Source organism: Onychostoma macrolepis, chromosome 18 (genome assembly GCF_012432095.1).
Source record: "Onychostoma macrolepis isolate SWU-2019 chromosome 18, ASM1243209v1, whole genome shotgun sequence".
Classification (NCBI taxonomy): domain Eukaryota; kingdom Metazoa; phylum Chordata; class Actinopteri; order Cypriniformes; family Cyprinidae; genus Onychostoma; species Onychostoma macrolepis.
Window position 1 is genome coordinate 4,332,980 of NC_081172.1, and position 19,924 is coordinate 4,352,903.

Sequence of the window (19,924 nt, forward strand, 5' to 3'; positions counted from 1 at the left end):
ATCATGGAGACATCATTTTTAGAGTGTTTGCACATCTGCAATATGTCTATAGGACGTTTCATTTTAAATATCAAATAATGTCTTTAATATGTTTATGATTTAGAATGTATGTAAAACTGACATCTTACAGACGTCTGTCAGATGTTTGTAGACAGCAGATGCTTTCCAGATCAAGCGATCTTTAACAGACATCTTGCAGACGTGCGTGTGCTATCTGGGACGCATTGAGTGTGACATAAACCTTGATCGACTGCAATACATTAAGGCATGAATGCAAAAAAATAAATCTTAAAAAAAAAAAAAAAAAAACTCTTGCAAGACTCTTCATAATTCACGCACTGGCTATATAACCACAGCATATGTTTACGGTTTAATACACATTCAGTAGCCATTCATGACCCGCCATTGTCCTGTGAAGTTCAGCTTATCCTTACAGGGGCGATGACTAATTCATATGCACTTCAGTGTTTTGTTTTAATTTTGGTGTCAATTTCAGCACAGCTGAAACCCGAGCTGAAGAGACAGGAGAACAGAGAAACGAGAGATCTGACAAAATTATACAGCTTATTAAATCTGTGAAGCGGCTTTGTTTGTCAGCAGCAGAACCCCGCTTCCCTACGGAGAGCATTTTTTGCAGTGTTTCCAAAAGGATTCTCTACAGCTGCCTGACAAACAAAATGAACACAGTGCAGATATATGCTAGTGGCACTGAACACCAGAAAACCAAAATGGCTATATATATAAAATAAATAACAGCAGAAGATACAGAGAGGCAACGGAACACAAAATACAACACACAACCAATTTTTGTACTTTTTATGATGAAAACAGTTTTTGGGATAATCTCAGTTTATGTTGTTGGACTATTTCTAAAGCTCTCATCGGTCTACAAATCTACACGGTCCCTCTGTCACTTACTGCAGCTTCTCATCAGCCTTCCAGAAACTGCAGGATGAAAGCAGTGTTATTTTGCTTTGGGTTTATTTTTACGTTTATGTCAGACGAAGAGATTTTTCCTCTCTGCTCAAGGTCACCAAACATCAAAACATCGGTGCGCCCGCCAGACTTTGTGCATGATTAAAAGAGGATGAGCATTAAATCCTTCACCCATTTTTATTTCGCTCACATGGCCATTATCAACAAAACGCCACAAAAATATTTCTCACAATAGTTATATTTGACTTCCTTTTACAAAACTTGAGAGAAAAAAAAAAAACTATACACATATAGATATTTATTTTAAATATAAAATATTAAAGCTGAACACTTAACAGGAAAGCTTGTTTATTACCAATATTACATCAGCTAATAAATCTAAAAATCGTAACAAAAGTGACAAAAGATTATTTCATTTTTTATAATGTATGTAAAAACAACAACAACAAAAAAAAACAAGACAAAATAAATAAAAATTTTCAATATTGTAGTGATTTAGCATACATTCAGAACAAATCATTTTGAGTAAGCTATTCCAGCAATTTTGTTTACCCATCACATATTAAAAATTTACATCTGAATATTGTCTCCTTAATTCTCATTTCAATGTGGCATTAATTTTTCTGCTGTCTGATGTCTCATGTTAAAGTCTAACAGTGAGACTTAGAGAACCAGGTCCAGTAACACTTGTACTAGTTTATACTAGAATAGTTGTTGACAGACCAAAAACAAACAAACCAAAAAAAAATGTGTTTCCATAACAGAGACATTCGACAAAGATGTCAGGAACTGATTCATCCTGGCAAGATAGGTAACATTTTTCTCTTATAAACTCTATGAGGCACTTGGTGAAAAGCAGATGAATATCAGTCTTTAACTGAATGATTTTGGTTCACGTCTAGGCAGCATATAATTCAACTATGGTTAATAAACACATACAGTAACTTTAAAAAAAACTTGAGCATTCGACAGCTACAGTTCTCAGCTTGAATTACATGTAAACATTCATTTAGTTCATCTATTGACCCAAGCATCTTGCCAAACCCATCCTGAATTATTCATCAACAAGATGGATGAATTAACACCATAAATTTGGGCGGGGCCAGGTGAGGATTCGATGCTGATTGGTGACTGCTGCCAGTCCATCAAAATCAGTCTAAACTATTAAAATAAGGCTGTTTCATGTCAAAGATGGAATATATCTTGCATGTGGAGCACAAGTAACCAAAAATGGCACTTGGCAAAACTTTCAGTGCAAGAGTTTCTGGTGGTTAAAATCTGTGCTTTCAGATTCGCAGTCCAGTCGAAGAAATCAAATGCAAGATATGAGAGCATTTAAATGGAACTTATTCACAAGAAACGATAGACAGACGTACAGTAAAGGCAGACAGCAGGGCGTTTGGTCTGTAAGTGGTTGGGCGTTTTGGTGGATCTCGGTTTCAGAGTCACACAGACCGGAAGTGAAACCGGTTTACTATTCATCAGGACCCAACGGAACCGTTTCCGGCACAATGTTTGAGAATATTGGGTGGGAAACCCAATCCAAACAGCTGGCAGCGACTGGCTGTCCTTCTTTTCAATCACATCACATTTCTGCCCTGCGATTGGGTTTATCACCGTTGCCTTCTTCTTCCTCCTCATCTTCGTAGTTCTCCTCATTGGGATGCAGGGCGGGCTGATTATCCTGCTTCACCGCTACATCCTGATCTCTGGCCTCATCCTGGACAGAAACAAACAGAAAATATTCAAATATGCAAATATGGTTGCTTGCAAAAAAATAAAGTGATGGGTTTGGACCAACATGAGGGTGAGTACATATTTTATGTTTATAAAATGACATATTTTATGACATATATTAAATATTGGGTGACCTTTCTATTTAAATGTGCACAGATGTGAATAAACATTCCCTGTATCTAAGAGATGAGGTGAAAATGGAGGAAGGACTCATGGCAGTAACTGGACACCGCTGCAATCGATCTGACTCACCCAACTGTGGCGCTGCCACCAGTCTACAGTTACAGCGGCAGCTTGTACAAAAGAATAAGTGAAAACATACACACATAAGCAATACATAACTATCTGTGATATATTACAGTGACAGAGACCATGAAATGTTTAAACAGTCTTGGAACAAACAGCTTAACTTTTTTGACAAGAAACAAAATTATTGCGAATTTTTGATACTCTAAAATAAGTTGGTAATTTATGTCATTAACAATTATATACAATCTTTAAAAGATAGTTATGTATTTGATGTATTAAATATACATATACCACCACTTAAAATTTCATGGTAAGATCTTCTAATGTTTTTGAAGTCTCTTATGCTCATCAAGGCTGCATTTATTTGCTCTATAAATTTGAGCATTGAATAAATTAGCATTTATTCCTGTGACGCAAAGCTGAATTTTCAGTATCATTACTCAAGTAATGGAGTCACTTGATCCTTCAGAAATCATTCTGATATATGCTGATTTGCTGCTCAAGATTTTTATTTTTTCTTATTATCAGTGTTGAAAATCTTGTGATGCTTAATATTTGTGAGAAAACATATTTATGTGAGGATTTTTTGATGAATCTAAAGTTCAAAACTGGTAAACATTGTGAATATCTTTGTCACTTTTGATCGATTTAATGCATCCCTGCAGAAAAAAAAAATAATACAAAAAATCTAATTGACCCCAAATTTTTGAATATTAGCATATATAGACTGAATAAATGTACACAATCAAAAGGAAGAAATATTAAATACAAAAAGTTCCTCAAACATACATAAACATTACTGGCAAACTTTCTTTACTTGCAAAGTGGGACATCTAGTACCCACTGTACATAAAATATTTATCCAGTTAAAAATATATGTAATGTAATCATGCATAATGTATATAATATGTGATGTAATCAACTAGAGCATTACTAGGTTGTTAAGGTGTGCCTTTATAATGCAGTTGCCTTGCATTGTAGAAACTTAACAGCACACCTGTACTCAACAAGCCTTAAAATATAAATATTTTGTACCTGTTCTCCATTCTCCTCATTATACGGGTCTCCCTCTTCCTCCCGCACCACCTCACGCTTCTGATTATCTACCAGCTCATCCTGAGCCTGGAGAGAGAAAGCCATTACAGTTAGAGAACAAATAATAACTCTTATGTGTGCATTTGCATTTGTTATCCGACCTCATCATCTCCATCCTCCTGGTACTGCTCATCCAGAGCATCTTCCTGTTGGTCTGGGTTTCCAGCCATCTGCACAAAACACAAAACTCATTTAAGACTTTCTAAGCTGTATAATAAATAAATGTCAACAACAGTGAAGTTCTCAAACTAAATCAATGTATACTCCCAAGTCTTTTTTTGATACACAAAAGCATGTAACGTCACCCACAGACAAATATCAATATTGCTCCAATTGCATATTAAACACGGTCACTTACCACCAGCTGTTCATCGGCGGGCGGCTGGTGTTGATTCTCTACGGCCAGGTGCATGTCAGGGTGGCCAACAGGTGCTGCCTCTTCCTCCTCCTCTTCCTCATGGGGCTGCTGCTGCTCCGCCTCCTCAAACTCATCCTCCCCCTGGTTGTTGGGGTCGTCCTCCGGATCCACATCTGCTTCTACAGGATGCTGTAAAATTAACGTATTTATCATCAGTACACACATTAACATACACTGGGTTAAAACAGAAATACGGTTAGTTTATATATATATATATATATATATATAATAAAAATTAAAAAAAAACATTTTATCGGTGTCTGTATTAAGGACCTAATCAAACCTAGCCCTATGTGTTTACAATAACATAAGGTAACACACCTCATCTTCATGATGAACATGCTCTGCTTCATCTTGCCTCGGCTCCTCATGGTGCACATTCTCCTCTACAAATAACAAAGAAATGTAAAAATATAATGCAAAGATATTAAAATTGCACCAAACATTGAAGTTGTCCTTTTTTTTGAGAAAAAGTAGCGCTGCTATGACATCAAAGCACATGAATTGTCACCTTTCTCCTCAGATATCTGTGGCTCTTCTTCTCCCTGGACTATATCAGTATCTATGTTTTCATACTGTGCCTTTTTCCTGATTAATACAAAAAAACAAAAGAACATATAAAATAAACCATTGCATTGTTTCCTGGCTTGGATACCTGTGAAATTAACTGTAAAAATGCCAGTGAACACACACACGACTATTATTCATTAATGTAGAAATATGCTTACTGGAACAGTTTTTTGCTCATTTTGTTAAAAATAAATGTAATTATTTACTGATTATCATAGACGAAAAGGGGATTAAAACAAAAAAAATTAATACAGCTTTAATTTTTTTCGTACATTAGAATGTGTACTGTTGAATAAAAATTTTTATGAGCAAAAAATACAAATTATCATACATTTCTACCATTATTTAGTAAAGACGCCCACTAAAATCTCATTCAGTGTAACAATAGTTAATCTACTAAAAATGCTGTCAGGCATATTTAGATCAAGAATCATTAGATGACATTAAAAGACTCTAATTAAAGGACCACAGTGCAGTCCCTCAAAATTATTAACTGTAATTTTAAATCTTTACCATTACCCTTCAAAACACTAGGTTTTACCCATTTGTCAGAAAGACGTTTTTAATTATTTAAAATATAATGAAATTCAGTATGATAATTTTTTCTAAAAAAATAGCAAGCACAGGACAGAAGAAATATGTTATTACATAAATTTCTCTGTTGCATGAATGACAATGGAACATTATTTCACCCATATTTTGACATTTTATTTTCACAGAAGTTATCTGAAACATTAAAGTAGACACCTTATTTGCATTTAATGTACTTTTGTGTGTGTGAAATCACTTTCGTAAATTTGATTTGATGCTGACACCAAAATGGGACATCTCGTCTTTGACCCATTGAATGTATATTATTTAAACAATAAATTGCTGTTGCAACCATTTCAGTGATTGGATGCCCACAACGCATAAACCGTGGTAAAATCACTGCAACAAACAATCCCTCATAGCTTTTTTGCTTTATTTAAATATTCATAATAATGGTTTTTATAATATATTCATAACTGCATAACTTAAGGGAAGGTGTCTGACCGGAGCATTTCTTGCCGGAGTTGTTGCTCTTTGAGATCAGCTTCTCTGTTCTGCTGTTGCTCTCTCTCTCTCTGCAGACGCAGCCTCTCCTCTCTCTCCTTCTGCTGCTCCAGCTGCTGTTTCTGCAGGGCCTCCTGACGCAGGTGCAGCTGTCTGCGCTCCTCCGCCAGCTGTGCAGCCAGACGCTGCTGCTCCTTCTGCTGTTCGTACGCTGACTTCACCCGCTCCACCTGTGCATGCTGCGCATGAGCCTCAGCTGGCGCCACCTGGGGGAAGAACAGAAGAGTGAGGGCCTTACGGGTCAGACTGAGTTGAAGGATAATGCAGGAATGGAGTATTGGTAGGGATGCACCGAAATGAAAATTCTTGGCCGAAACCGAAAAAGAGGAAACCAAGGCCGAAAACCGAAACACCGAAAGAAATTATGCCAATTATTAGTACCATTGCATTTATAGCCATGACTGTGTACTAACTTTACTAAAATCAAGGCATTGCAATTGCATAAATTAATATTAAAGTTTCAAAGAATAAATCAATTACAAATTATGCAAATATTTATTTAGCACATTGCAACAATGTACAGTATAAAATAAAATTCAAACTAAAATGTTTAACTTGACCCCACTCATGTGTACATTAAATGATAATGTACAGGCCAACTGGCCTGCTGAAAGGTTGTAAAATTAAATGTTCTCTCATAAAAACAAAGTGTATTTAGGTCAAGTGCATTTTAAATTTTTCTCTGTAGGACTACTACAAGAAAGTGCATTCAGAACAAGTGCAACTGCTTAAAGATACAATAATATTTTCTCTGTAGGCCTTCAACATAATAGTGTATCAAAACAAAGACTGCCATAGCCCATATGTTAACTTTTGTGTATGTTTATGCCCTTTGCCTTAACACCATCACTGGGAAACTTCCTTGCCTTTTCAAAAACGTCCGCCACAGACGGAGTGGGCGTGCTCGGAGGCGTTTTCCTTTTCTGTGCCGCGTTCCTCTCATATTCAGCGTAGCGATCGGAATGTTTGGATTTCAGGTAGGGCTGCACGATATTTTGCATGCGATAGTCATGCGCATCTCGTCAGTAAAGCCGGTTCCGTGATTAGCGTTAAATCTCCATCACCTGTTTTCAAATGGCATTTAATACACAGAGCCGTAGTTCACTGACAAACTACGCAATTCGCGCTCAGAATCGTAGATGAATCGCCTGCGATATTGAACGTGATATTGCGTAGCTTGTCAGTGAACTACGGCTCTGTGTATTAAATGCCGCTCCATTTGAAAACATCCGTCCACACCGCAGACATGTTGCTTCAGACAAGCACGTGCAGGTTGCGGTTTCTGTTTGCGTCATCACAACATTTCGGCTGTATTGTTTCGGTAATAAAAGCCTTTCGGCCGAAAACCGAAAATGCACTTTTGGGCCATTTTCGGCCGAAAATTTTCGGTGGCCCGAATATTCGGTGCATCCCTAAGTATTGGCATTGGTAGGTAACAGCTCAATATTCATGATAATAAGCATAAAAACATACAGCACACAATTATCTCATAAAACAGCATTATATGGCTGCCTACCCTTTGGAACGGCACATTATGATGGCTAAAAATGTTGTCTGGCCAGGCAGCTCACTAGGCAACACTACCATACAAAAAAGTTTGGAGTAAGTATTTGTGGGGTTTTTAAAAAAAAAAATTATACTTTTATTCAGCAAGGGTGCACTAAATTGATCAAAAGTGATAATAAAGGCATTTATGCTACAAAAGATAAAAACAAAAACGTTATCATGATTTCCACAAAAATGTAAAGCAGCATAACTGTTTTCAAGCAGAAGAGATTTCTTTTTAAAACCCAAAGCTTTTGAACAGTTATGTAGGCATACAATTTTATTGGTAATTTTTACTATGAAGAGCAAAAAAACAAACGTGACTTGAGGATTGTGGGCCGAAATTGAATATCGTATTAAATTAAATGTAGCATTATATTGAATTCTACTTATATTCTGTACATTTCAGTATTTAAAGAAAAAAAAAAAATATATATATATATATATATATATATATATATATATATATATATATATATGAAAGCTTAATAGAAATATTAAAAACTAATAATTAATAAAACTGCTAAAATACATCACACAAAATTAAATAAAAACTAAACAATTTTAAAAATAAAAGCTAATTTACAATACTAATACTGAAATACCACCACTGCCAACCAGTGGACTGTTTACTTACTAATTATTGCAAATTATAGGTTATATTTCCAAGTATTTGCAAATGCATTCACACGTCAGTTAATTGTTTGTTTGTTTCCTATTTTCCCCCCCTTTTGAAATTTAAATGAATGAATGATGCATTTATATAGCGCTTTATTGTGTATTGCTGTACACCCAAAGAGCTTTACAATCATGTGGGGAGGTCTCTCCTCAACTACCACCAGTGTGCAGCATCCACTTGGATGATGCAACAGCAGCCACAGGACAACGGCGCCAGTGCGCTCACCACACACCAGCTACAGGTGGAGAGGAGAGAGAGTGATAGAGCCAATCAAGTGGATGGGGATTATTGGGAGGCCATGATTGATAAAAGGCTGGAAGGAATTTGGCCAGGACACCAGGGTTACACCCCTACTCTTTATGAGAAGTGCCATGGGATTTTTAGTGACCACAGAGAGTCAGGACCTCGGTTTAACATCACATCTGAAAGACCGATTTTTAACGGAATTTAACAGGGTTTTTTAGACAAAAATTTAGCCAAATCAAAGGTCATTGTGGGCCCTGATTTGGGCATCTGTGCTCTAATGTTTGCTTTCGGAGTTCTGACCTCATGAGCGTGATGTTGCTCCCTCTCCAGTGCGTTTTCATCTGGTTGGTTGGCCTGTGGCTCTTCCTCCTCTACTTCATTATGCGCCACATCAAACTCCTCCTCCAGTTTCTGTGGCTGCCCGGCCTGCTCCATCTCCTCCTCTGCCAGCTCTCTCCTCCTCTCCTCGGCTCCTCCCATTTCTCCATCCTCCTCCCTGTGGTGTGGCTGAGGCTTCTCAACCTCGTCATGTTTACCCGCCTGACGAGATCCACATGAGACAGACCGTTCAAACAAGTGACAAGTCAAAAAACTCAGTTTGGAATGCATGATGGGTAAACAGCTTTAATACCTCTGGCTGAGCGTCCTGGGGTTGATGGAGCTCTTCTGCATTCCTGTTCTGGATGGGCTGTGCGTCTACATGCGCCTGAGGCTGTCCTGCAGCATGTCTCAGACTGGGCATCTTATTGAGTGTTTCCTTCAGCTGTTTATATTCATCCACCTGAACCTGGAAGCCATCGAGACCAACCACATTTAGTACAACATCACATATTAGAACGAAGGCCTCATATACACTGGCAAAATGTTTGGAGGTTAACTGAAACAGGCAACAAATGCAGCAAGCTGAAATCAAGAACCTGACACAAGGCAGAAGAGAAAGAGAGATTAAAGCCCATTATCAGTGAAAGACACCAAGAACAGAGAGAAAACCAGAGCAAGCTACAGAAATAATTATTTGAATAATTCATTGAGAACTTAAAGCGAACTGTATTTAACACTAGAAAACTACATTCCATGGTTTTAAATTTATTAAATTGTTTATTTTTGTGATTAAATATGTGATGCATATTTAATCAATTAATGTTTATATTACGATTTAAAAATGTTTAAAAAATATTTTTTTAATAATTTGTTCAAAAGCATACTGTTTAGAACCTTATGTAATTGAAAAAAATACTAGAAAACTAAATGTTTTAACATTTAAATTAATTATTTAATACATATTTAATCATTTAATATTTATACTTTTTAAAATGAAATAGTGTGTTAAAAAGCCTATTATTTAGAATTTGTTTAATTTAGAAAATACTACAAAAACTAAATGGTTTTAATTTATTTCTTGTATTTATTTATTTATTTAACATTTATAATAACTTTTAAAACGAAAGAGTGTTCAAAAGCCTATTATTTACAAAGCAGCATGTATGTCATTGCAAAAATAGCAGAAAACTACCTGGTTTTAATTGATTTAATATATACATGATACATATACTGTATACATATATATATATATATATATATACATATATATATATATATATATATATATATATATATATATATATATTTTTTTTTTTTTTTTTTTGCACTGGTTTCAAAATTAGTATTAATTTAATTTAAATATAAAAGTCTGAAAAGATTCAGGCTTGCATATACTAAACATAAAAAAGATGCAATGCTACATCTGATGTCACTGACACCAAACTTTCCAAGTTCTTGTGCATCAGACAAACAATCATGACATGCAACGTCTGAATAGATGCAAAAACAAATTAGAGGGAAGAGCTAAACAGGAAGTAAATAACAACTAAAATTTTGGGCGGGTTATTCGCACAATGCTAATTGCTAATTCTTTTAACCACACTAATGTTTTCTCACCCTCAATTCTTACCCAAATACCCGCAATCCTAATCTAACCTTTCTTTCACCCAGTTCTTCACTAGGGTACCTGTTTTTTCTTTTCTAGTTAAATGCCAAGTGTTGGCAGCATATGGAAGGAAAATAACACACTGGATGTGTGGGTTTGAAAGGAGAACAAGTGCAAACACACACACGCTAAACCCACTGCCTCCCAGCATGCTTCCCTATCATCCTGAGAAAGCAGATAGTGACAGTCCTAATTAACGAGCATCTGTACATCTGCTTTCACAAAGCCGGAGAGACAGAGCGAGTAAACAGGAAGTACAGCATGTTTGCTTATCAGAGTCATGCACATTTTAGCATACTAAACCAGGGCAAGAAGTTCTGTAGAAATGAGTGAAAGAAAGAGAGTGTGTGCGAGAGATCACAATGGCCTTGTGGAATGCGACCGGACTTGAAATGCAGGCTTAGGCCTGTTTGACACAGCTCACGCAAGCAGCGCTGCAGTCTAACTGCATCAGCAGGATCAGGTGCTGCTTTCACACTGACAGCATTTTTGCTGCATAATTGATATGCAGTGCTATGCAGAAAATAAAATGATTTCTGGGTTAACATATTAGCTCTGATTCAAAACCAAGAGAGTTGCCTTGCTGCCTACATAGGCAGCATCCTAATTGCCAAAGAACCTCACAGGCAACTGATTTGGGACGAAGCCATACAAATAAAATTGTGCATGCAAATTGCACAGGAAATGTACAATTATAAAATAGAGTTTGGTATATGTTGTTAAGTATGAAAATACATAGCGCACACAAATATTGTGTAAAGGAATAAATAAATAAATAAATAAATAGTGTAATATTGTATATAATAGTGTAATATAATTTAAAGTTAATTTAATTACACTAAACTATTTGGATATTTATTTTGGATAGGGACAGAACAAAAATCATGAATCCAGCCATGATTAAAAAAAAAAATTTTTTAAATAAAAAAGGCTGAAAAATACATATTGGAGATAAAGAATATAGCATATAATAATTTGCATCTCATATTTATTACATTAATATAATCAGTTCCTTGTAAAGAAAACAACTTTTCTTTGATAAATAAAAGAGATCATAAAGTTATGGATTAATAGTCAACTAAAACTAAAACCATCAAGAAAATGCATTTTACATAAAACTATAAAATAATTAATCCTAAAACATAAAGAAAATAAAAAATAATGTTGACCTAAAAAAAAAAAAAGATTTTCATTTTATTCATTTCTCATTTTAATTTAGTTTAACTTGATGTACTAAAATAACTAAAACAGAAATAAAAATAAATAAAAAATGCAATTATATAACCCAAATAAACAAAACATTAACTAAAATTCAAATAAAAACCGTTATTAATAAAAATACTTCTAAAAACTATAATATCTTAATGATACTAAAATAACAATATAATAAAAGTTTGTTAATTTAAAATTTCATTAAAATGACGTTTGTACAAAAAATACAATATTTTACCTTTGCTGAGCTTCAATGATAATTAAATTTCACCATACAAAGCGTGCAAATAATTTTACTTTTATTAAACATATTGCGTGTAGACTTGACCAAAATATATGTGGTATAATGGCAGTGGCAACTATAAAGGTAATTATTAAAGTGCAAAACACTGGAAATGATCATGCTGATAAGTAGGTTTAAAGCTCATGTTCACCATATTTTCTGCCAAATTTAGCAAATATCTGAAAATGAATCTGATACACAGCATTGCATTGCTTACAAAGACTACAGGAAACTGCTAATATGGGTTCGGAAATAAATATACACCATCTGCAAGCTGCTTACACGAGCTGTGTAAAACTGGACTTGTATTTCCCACAGGATGTGCTCTGCACAGTGTTTGATCAGTCAGTAGGATGCATGCACAGCAAACACATACTTCACCTGATTAAAGCATATTTACACACACCCCCCCACCCTAACCTGGGCCGCAGCTAGCGCACTCTTGTGGTCCTCCAGGGTCAACACAAGCTGGTCGTGGGCAGATTTTAAGTTCTTGTGCTGTTGCTACAAGAAGGACCATCACAGGTAACGCTCAGATACAAGCATTCAGGACAACCACACTGAATATTTGTATGGATAGTGTGTATAAATACAACTGAATGATGTGCAAAAAGATGGATCATGGAACCACGGATCATAAATAAATATAAATATAAAAACAAATTCTATTCGGGTGAATTTCATAAAAATTGTCAAAAACATTTGCAGGTAATTTCCCCCAAAACCCAAAAGAAAAAAATATATAGGAGTATATATGTTGCACAAAGAAAAAAGTGTTTGAAAAATAGTAATATTTTTTGCAATGTGAATTTATTAATTTTTGGTGAATTTTAGTGCTGCCATAACAGACATATTTTCATAAGATTCACCCATTCATCTTAATTATACCAATAACCATAACACACATTTTGTGCTATTCCTCTAAAAAGAGCTGAAGCATTTTATTTTAGAGCTGAAGCATTGAGCTGGTATAAAGCAAAACCCATAGTACTTTTTGGCATTACCCTGGTGTCCTGAAGCTGCACATAGACTTCCTGATGAGCTTTTCTCAGCTGCTTGTTCTCCTCACGTAGATTATATACATTGTCTGCAGAAGAAAAGAGAAAAGGGAGACAGCTGAAATGACTGCAGCTTGTGATTCCACCATATAGACACCAGCAGATGACAGGTCAAACGAAATTTTCACATTCCTTGCCTGTGCAAAACACACCACCATGATTCTTTTAGGATGCAAGGGTGTTGCCATGTGATTGCTAAGAGTAAGATGGTGAGAACATAATACCTTTGAGCTTAGAAATCTCAGACTCTTTAGTCTGATGAAGCTGGTCGAGTCTCTGTTTATGTTCATCTAATGCCTTGTTGTGTTCATCATCTTGTAGTTGATGTCGCTCTTGTAGTTCATAATACTGCTTTTTTAGGTCATCATGCTGGTTCTGATGGTAAACACACACACACACACACACACACACACAGACACACAACAGTGAATTATCTGTGCTTGCTGTGGGACGAAAAGGCATGCATATTTTACAGTACATCACAAACCATCATTTTTGTGTAAATGCATTTTCCCCACTGACCTTCAAAATCTGATGCTGGGAATGCAGAGAATTGAATCTGACGCCGGCATCTTGCTGTAAGCAAACAAATACAAACAAACCTGGTCATTTTGTAAGCATGCCATCAGTGCACATCTAAATGCCATGCCAGAGAGCCACAGGCCGTGATATCCGAGAAACATATGAGCCATTCGCATACAAACAACCAGATGAGTATTTGACTGCAGGGCAAGAGCATGTGCTCTTGAAAAACTTCTCCTGCAGTTTCACAACTCAAGTTTTTGCTCTATGAAAACCATCCCTTATGCTGTAGCTCTCAAAACAACATACCTTTTCTTTGTTGACAGATTGCTGAGCCTCTATTTTATACATAAGATAATCTGTGAGGAAAAGGCAAAAGCAAGTGTTACATGTATTAAGTATTGCATGTTATTATTTCATTCCCACTGCAATGACAATCATGCATTAAAAGTTTGGCTTAAGGGTGTCCGAATACTCTTAGGATCTTATTAACTTTGACACTTGGCATAACATAGCAGCTTTGGGCTGCACCAGTTTATCCATCATGCAAGCTACAGGATGTCATTACACTTCAGAATTTCCTCTTCATCAATTAGTCAAAAAAAAACTTGCCATCTTTGGCTTTTTTATGCTCCAGCCGCTCCTTCTGAAGAGACTTCTCCAACCTGGAGCGATGCTCGTACACAACTGAGAGAGGAAGAAAGAAAGAGAATAAGATTTGGTATTGGTATGCTGACATACAGCTATACTCAAACTTCAGTGTAAAATGCAACTTTTTAGCAACACTGTTCCGTGTTTTACTGTGCTGTAAGGCATTGTAACCAGAGAAGTTGCATCTCTAAATTCATCCTCTCTAATGCAGCACAGCTATAGCCATCAAAGCACTGCTTATGTAACACTCATTCACCACCTTCCACAATACAATCAAGACAATAGCTATCAGATTTCTCATCACCAGGTGTAGATAGAATTAACGTTTAAATGCATCTGACAGTTTTGTGCAGTAAAAGGTTATTTAGATATTTTTTTGGTTATCTTTTAGCTACAGTTGGAGTTATTTTTTAACTGCTGGCCTATACAAAACTGCAAACAACGGTGTTCGCTGTCGTGTCATATCATTTGTCATTTGTTTTGTATAGCAACATGAGTCTCTTGAAACCTTTGTGTTGTGCACAATGTGCTATGTTTGGACACAATAATGTGTTCTATGTGAACCAGTTGAATTACACCATGTAAAGTTAACTTTTGAAAATTTGCCAAATTTAAAAAATAAAAATAAAAATCCATTGAGGCATTTTAACTTCAAACTCTCGCTTTTGACCAAAATGCCTGTTTTTAATCCATAATGCTTCCTCCAGTAAAAAAGTCCATCTCCTGTTGTCCTCTTATATCAAAATCCCCCTATCCATTTGTTTAGAACTGTTTTGGACTGTTTTTCTTGTAAATGGTGATCTGTGCGTATTTCTCTCCTGATTCAGATGAGATGACTTTCATTGAAGAAAACAATATTATGGACAGAAGACAATGGACAATGATTTGAAGTTAGAAATGCCTTAATGATGGATTTGTTTCTTACAAACATGCAGCTTTTCTCTTCACAAGGCATTAATTGATGGACTGAAGTCGTGTGGATTACCGAGTTGTTTTTATCAGCTGTTTGGACTCTAATTCTGATGGCACCCATTCACTGCAGTGCACTGCACTGGTGATCAAGTGATGTAACGCTAAATTTCGCCAAATCGGTCCTGATGAAGAAACAAACTCAACTTGAATGGGCTGAGTAAATTTTCAGCAAATTTAAATTTTTGGGTGAACTATTCCTTTAATTATATGCAAAAATACATTATTTTGCAAAAACCAACATCAAAAAGTGATTTTACTCAGTCTAATGTAGATAGAACAATTACTCAGAATCAATATCACATACGACACAATAATAAAAACATCTGTGTGAATGCATATGACTGTAGTGGCCATATTTATAAAAAAAAAAATTTTTTTTAAAAGTAAATTATTTATTTTAAATTTAGCAATGCAAATAATGATTTTACTGTGCAAACTATAAAGTACAGAATCTGTTAACATGCAAATAATGTGCTAAAAATAACACAATTAAAAAAAAGAAAATCTAGATACCCCACAACAACCAGAAGCTTTTGCAGAACCACAGTTAGAAAGTAAAGTGAGCTGATCTATTTTTTGAAGCCTTTCTCCACTGTGTGATCCACTGACCCGTTGAGTGCCACATTCGACCCTCTTAATTTCTCTCTAATGGCATCAGAATGAAAGGTTGCCCCTGCTGCTCTCAGAGTGCACTGACACTGGCACTGTGTATGTGCACAGCAGCCTTCCTCCAAAATCTGAAATGCCACAGGAAATGAAGCCTGACTGAGCCTTCCCTCCCCATATTTGTGTTTGTCCAGCAGTGTAGGTTGCTTCTCGAACAGTGATGTCATGGTCTGCGTCCTTCGACCCCTTGCGTCTGGTCTTGTATCCTCCCATTACAATCATCATTACATTACTGACATATCAAGTACTGATTATACTGATTAAAGAGGCTGAGCAGTGATTTATGACTTGAAGGCAGTAATCTCAGTTGACTCAAACACAGTCTCAACAGAGGACCTCCTAGTGGTACAATAAAGATAAAATCGTTTGTGTGATGGGAAGCACATGCTCAGGACATAAAAGACCCGTGAGGTTAAAGATTTCACGTCCCAAAGCCCATAAGAAAAATCTATAATACTTTTAATTTTTTAAAAAAAATACAAAATAAGTATTAGAAATTAGTTATAAATTATTATAAATAATTTATCATAATGAACTCTATATTATGATTACACATCTAAATTATAAAACTCTTTATAGCAGGAAAATAACAAAAATAAAAATAAAATGTTAAATTTTATTTAATATTTACATTTTTGTTTAGTAAAATTTTAGTTTCTAGTAATAACTATTGTTCACATATGTAATTGTCATGCCAAATATGAACTATATAAATATAATAATTATAGAACAATTTATTAAAATGATTTATACATTTATAATTAATTATATAATTATTCTAAAATACAAAAAAATCTAAATATCTTAAAGTTAAATAAAAACATAAATAATTTTACAAATATAAATATTTATTATTAATCATATTTTTTATGTCAATACAAATTTCTGAGCTACATAAATAATACATATAAAATGTACTGTTAATTTATAAAATTTATTTTAAAAGGCTGTTATAAATTATATAAATAATTACATAGTAATTATAAAATTTAATTACACAAAATGTAAAAATAAATATACATATACATACATATATATATATATATATATTAGGGATGCAGCGATTAACCGGTTTTACGATTAACCGCGCTTTAAAACGTCACGGTTAATTAATCGTAAAGGCTCTGCTACACCGAGTGTTTCTGTTGCACGGAATGGAACTGTTGAAACTTGCGCAAAACGAAAACAAAGTTACACTAGCGGTGCACCATCTTAAAATGCCGTGCTTATCAGAGACATGGAGGCTACTAGATTAACCAGGGCTCGCAAAATCGCTAGTCCGACGTCCCGGGGCTATTGTGTTTTCCAGTCGGGCTACCAAAATGTATCACTGCCTGCCCGACGGGCTCCTTAAATACAGATCTCCCGCGGGTCCTTAAAAACTCTGAAAGTGAGTTGTATCAAAATTAAGGCCATAAAAAGTTTTAAATACGTTAAATGGTGTAAGAAATGTCCTAATTATAATTTTAAGAGTTGGGGACTGAAAGACATGAGTCGCGATACGGCAGGATTAAACTTCAAAAGGCAATGATGTCATTGAATAAATATGAGCGCGGCACGTTTCAAGTCAAAACATGGCGCGGATGTCTTTATGTGAATGTATCTGAAGGGAACCGACTGTCCTCAGAAACGTGTCATTGGCATTTTAATTTCATTTTACCTATAATTCCTGATAAAGCAGCATTTATGAGCGCGGAGCTGCTTTGTGTACAGCGTTTTCAGGGAAACCGCAATATTTCAGCGCTCCTAAAGCGCCACCTCGTGGCAGAGAATGAATACAACGCTGTTGTATAAGATTTTTGTTTTTGTGAAAACCTGTAATACATGCATAATAATCGTAATAATCGTGTAACCGTGATTATTCCTCAGACTATAATCGTACCAACAAAATCTATAATCGTTGCATCCCTAATATATATATATATATACACACACACACACACACACACACACATACATGTTCCTGGGGTAAAAGATTTACAAATTTAACATATTTGCAATTTTATTTTTATCATATTTGTTGTTAAACTTTTATTGTTGAGCCCTGAGCATTTAAATTAATTCAATTTTGTTAAAAGTCCATATATGGCAAAGCAACAAAACTATAGTTTACTCTTCAGATGTTTAACATAGAACTGCTTGTGATCTAAAGACAAAGGCCGTTTCTTCATGCCCTTTCAGCAGCAAGCATACTGAGCTTGGACGGGCAGACAAACAGAGAAGCCCATCTCCGTGGGACAATAGAATGAAAGCCTGTGATTTTAGGCACAGGTTGAAACAAGCTGGCTGCCAACAAAATGTTCTGCATAAAAATGAGCATCTTCAGCGGCAGCTGCCTGCAGGGAATCAGTAGCTACAAAAAAAAAAAAAAAAACAAGCAAACATTTCTAACTTTTTTTCTTGATCAGTGTCAAATACACCTCACTGTGTGTGAATTGCAGCAAAGATGAATTTGCAGCAAAATATGATTTGCATGTCAATGCATTTCTTTAAATATGCATCAGTGTCATGCAAAAGATGAAATTTCTGCATTGCCATATGGAATCATTTTAAATGGTTTGAACTCACAATCCTTAGGTTATCTTTTAAAAGTGTGCAACATCTACCCCCCACTCCACTCTATTCTAAAGTGTCAGCAAATGAACAAATTTTTTTGGTTACCGACTTTTTAGAGCTTTCTCAACCACTAGACAACAACACTACCCTATGAATACAGGTCTTGAAACTTTCAGAAACGTGTCAGTCAGTATGCACTAAAAAATGTCATCTATCGTGTCATGTGACATTCCATTCTTTTATGTGATTTACACCTAAAACGTTTGAAGACCTCTCTAGAGCTTTAATCACCAAACCACAACACCACAATAAAAGAACCAACAGGACGGTCACTCACAGTAAATAATGTTTCAGAGCTCGCTGGCCAAAAACCTGAAACTTGCCAAAGTTCCAAAATTTATAGAATGTTTCTTGCGCCGTGACGTCATCGCGACGACGTTGTGTTTTACCTTGAAGCTGAGCGGAAAGAGACTCCTGGTGCTGCTGGTATTTCACGGCCATCTCTTCTGTCCTCTTCAGCTGTCTGTGCATCTCGTAAGAAAACATCCCACCATAGATCATCCCAAACACCACCGTGACCAGCAGCAGAGACTGGAAAATCTTCTTCTGCTTCCTGGAGCACACGCCGTTGCCCATGTTCCCTCCTCTCCTGGATTCCACAGAAACTTTCCAGGGAATGATTTTCTCTTCACTCTTCAGTATAGAAACAACTCCGTCCTCTCCGAGATTCCTCATGAAACATTATATTCGTGGACAGTTGCTCGTGCGACTTGTGTATCTGAAATGTTTACAAAAGTCTCACGCTTCGCCAAGTTTTCCAAAGACATTCAACAGATTAAAAAAAAGTGACGAATACGATTGTAGTCGATCCTCGTGCTTAGTCGAAGCTCTGTTGAGTTTTTTACATAATGAAAAGCAGTCTTTTTATGAATTATCTGAAGTTTAGAGCGGCCTAATCGCACCTTTCGTTACGTGTCACCTAGAGCTGCAGCAGATCATCCAGCGATGAAGCTGAAGGAAATCCCGCCCCTCACAAACATTCGGTTGCTGTGATTGGTCAAGGTTCATGTCAATCAAAAGAGATTCGCTCAGATGGGAGGGGCGTGTGCCTGAGAACGTATTCGATAATGTCCAGAACAGTCGAGGAAATTCGCGATTTGGATCATATATTTTCAAATGCAGATGAAAAACTATTTTGTTTTTTAAAACTGTGAAAAAATGGTATTAAGTTTTGAACACCGTTTTTTTTTTTTTTAATAAATGATTACCTTAATTCAGCAAGGAGGCATTCATTTGACAGTAAAGACATAATGTTACAGAAGATTATGATTCAAATAAATGCTGTTCTTTAGATTTTTCTATTCATCAAAGAATCACAGCAAAATGCATCAGAGTTTCCACAAACAAATCACTGAAGACTGGAGAATTTACTACTGAAAATAAGGCT

General features: G+C 35.7%; 1 protein-coding gene across 3 annotated transcripts; it reads right to left on the reverse strand.

Moving 5' to 3' along the window:
• Positions 1-1,099: 1,099 nt before the first annotated feature.
• golim4a (golgi integral membrane protein 4a) lies at positions 1,100-19,508 on the reverse strand. 3 transcript variants are annotated; one of them, XM_058751870.1, is made up of 17 exons: positions 18,927-19,508; positions 14,245-14,319; positions 13,942-13,991; positions 13,633-13,686; positions 13,335-13,485; positions 13,057-13,139; positions 12,473-12,556; positions 9,202-9,357; positions 8,871-9,110; positions 6,041-6,306; positions 4,947-5,023; positions 4,757-4,821; positions 4,376-4,564; positions 4,119-4,187; positions 3,958-4,044; positions 2,926-2,966; positions 2,528-2,656 (listed from the first exon to the last, which is right to left on the reverse strand). In XM_058751870.1, exons 1-16 carry the CDS (start codon positions 19,210-19,212, stop codon positions 2,955-2,957), a joined length of 1,944 nt encoding a protein of 647 aa, XP_058607853.1. In that variant the 5' UTR covers positions 19,213-19,508; the 3' UTR covers positions 2,528-2,656; positions 2,926-2,954. The 3 variants fall into 3 exon arrangements, with proteins under 3 accessions (XP_058607851.1, XP_058607852.1, XP_058607853.1); XM_058751868.1 differs by lacking the exon at positions 2,926-2,966 and having other exon boundaries at positions 1,100-2,656; positions 18,927-19,507; XM_058751869.1 differs by lacking the exons at positions 2,926-2,966; positions 12,473-12,556 and having other exon boundaries at positions 1,100-2,656; positions 18,927-19,507.
• Between the last annotated feature and the right edge of the window lie 416 nt (positions 19,509-19,924).

What these genes read in the sequence shown, in the direction of transcription:
- golim4a (XM_058751868.1), bottom strand. Translation starts at nt 19,212, where the DNA reads ATGAGGAATCTCGGAGAGGACGGAGTTGTTTCTATACTGAAGAGTGAA. An exon ending in TCTTTCCGCTCAGCTTCAAG is followed by an intron (nt 14,320 to 18,926) that starts GTAAAACACAAC and finishes TTCCTCTCTCAG; the next exon opens with TTGTGTACGAGCATCGCTCC. An exon ending in AATCTGTCAACAAAGAAAAG is followed by an intron (nt 13,687 to 13,941) that starts GTATGTTGTTTT and finishes GTTTGCTTACAG; the next exon opens with CAAGATGCCGGCGTCAGATT.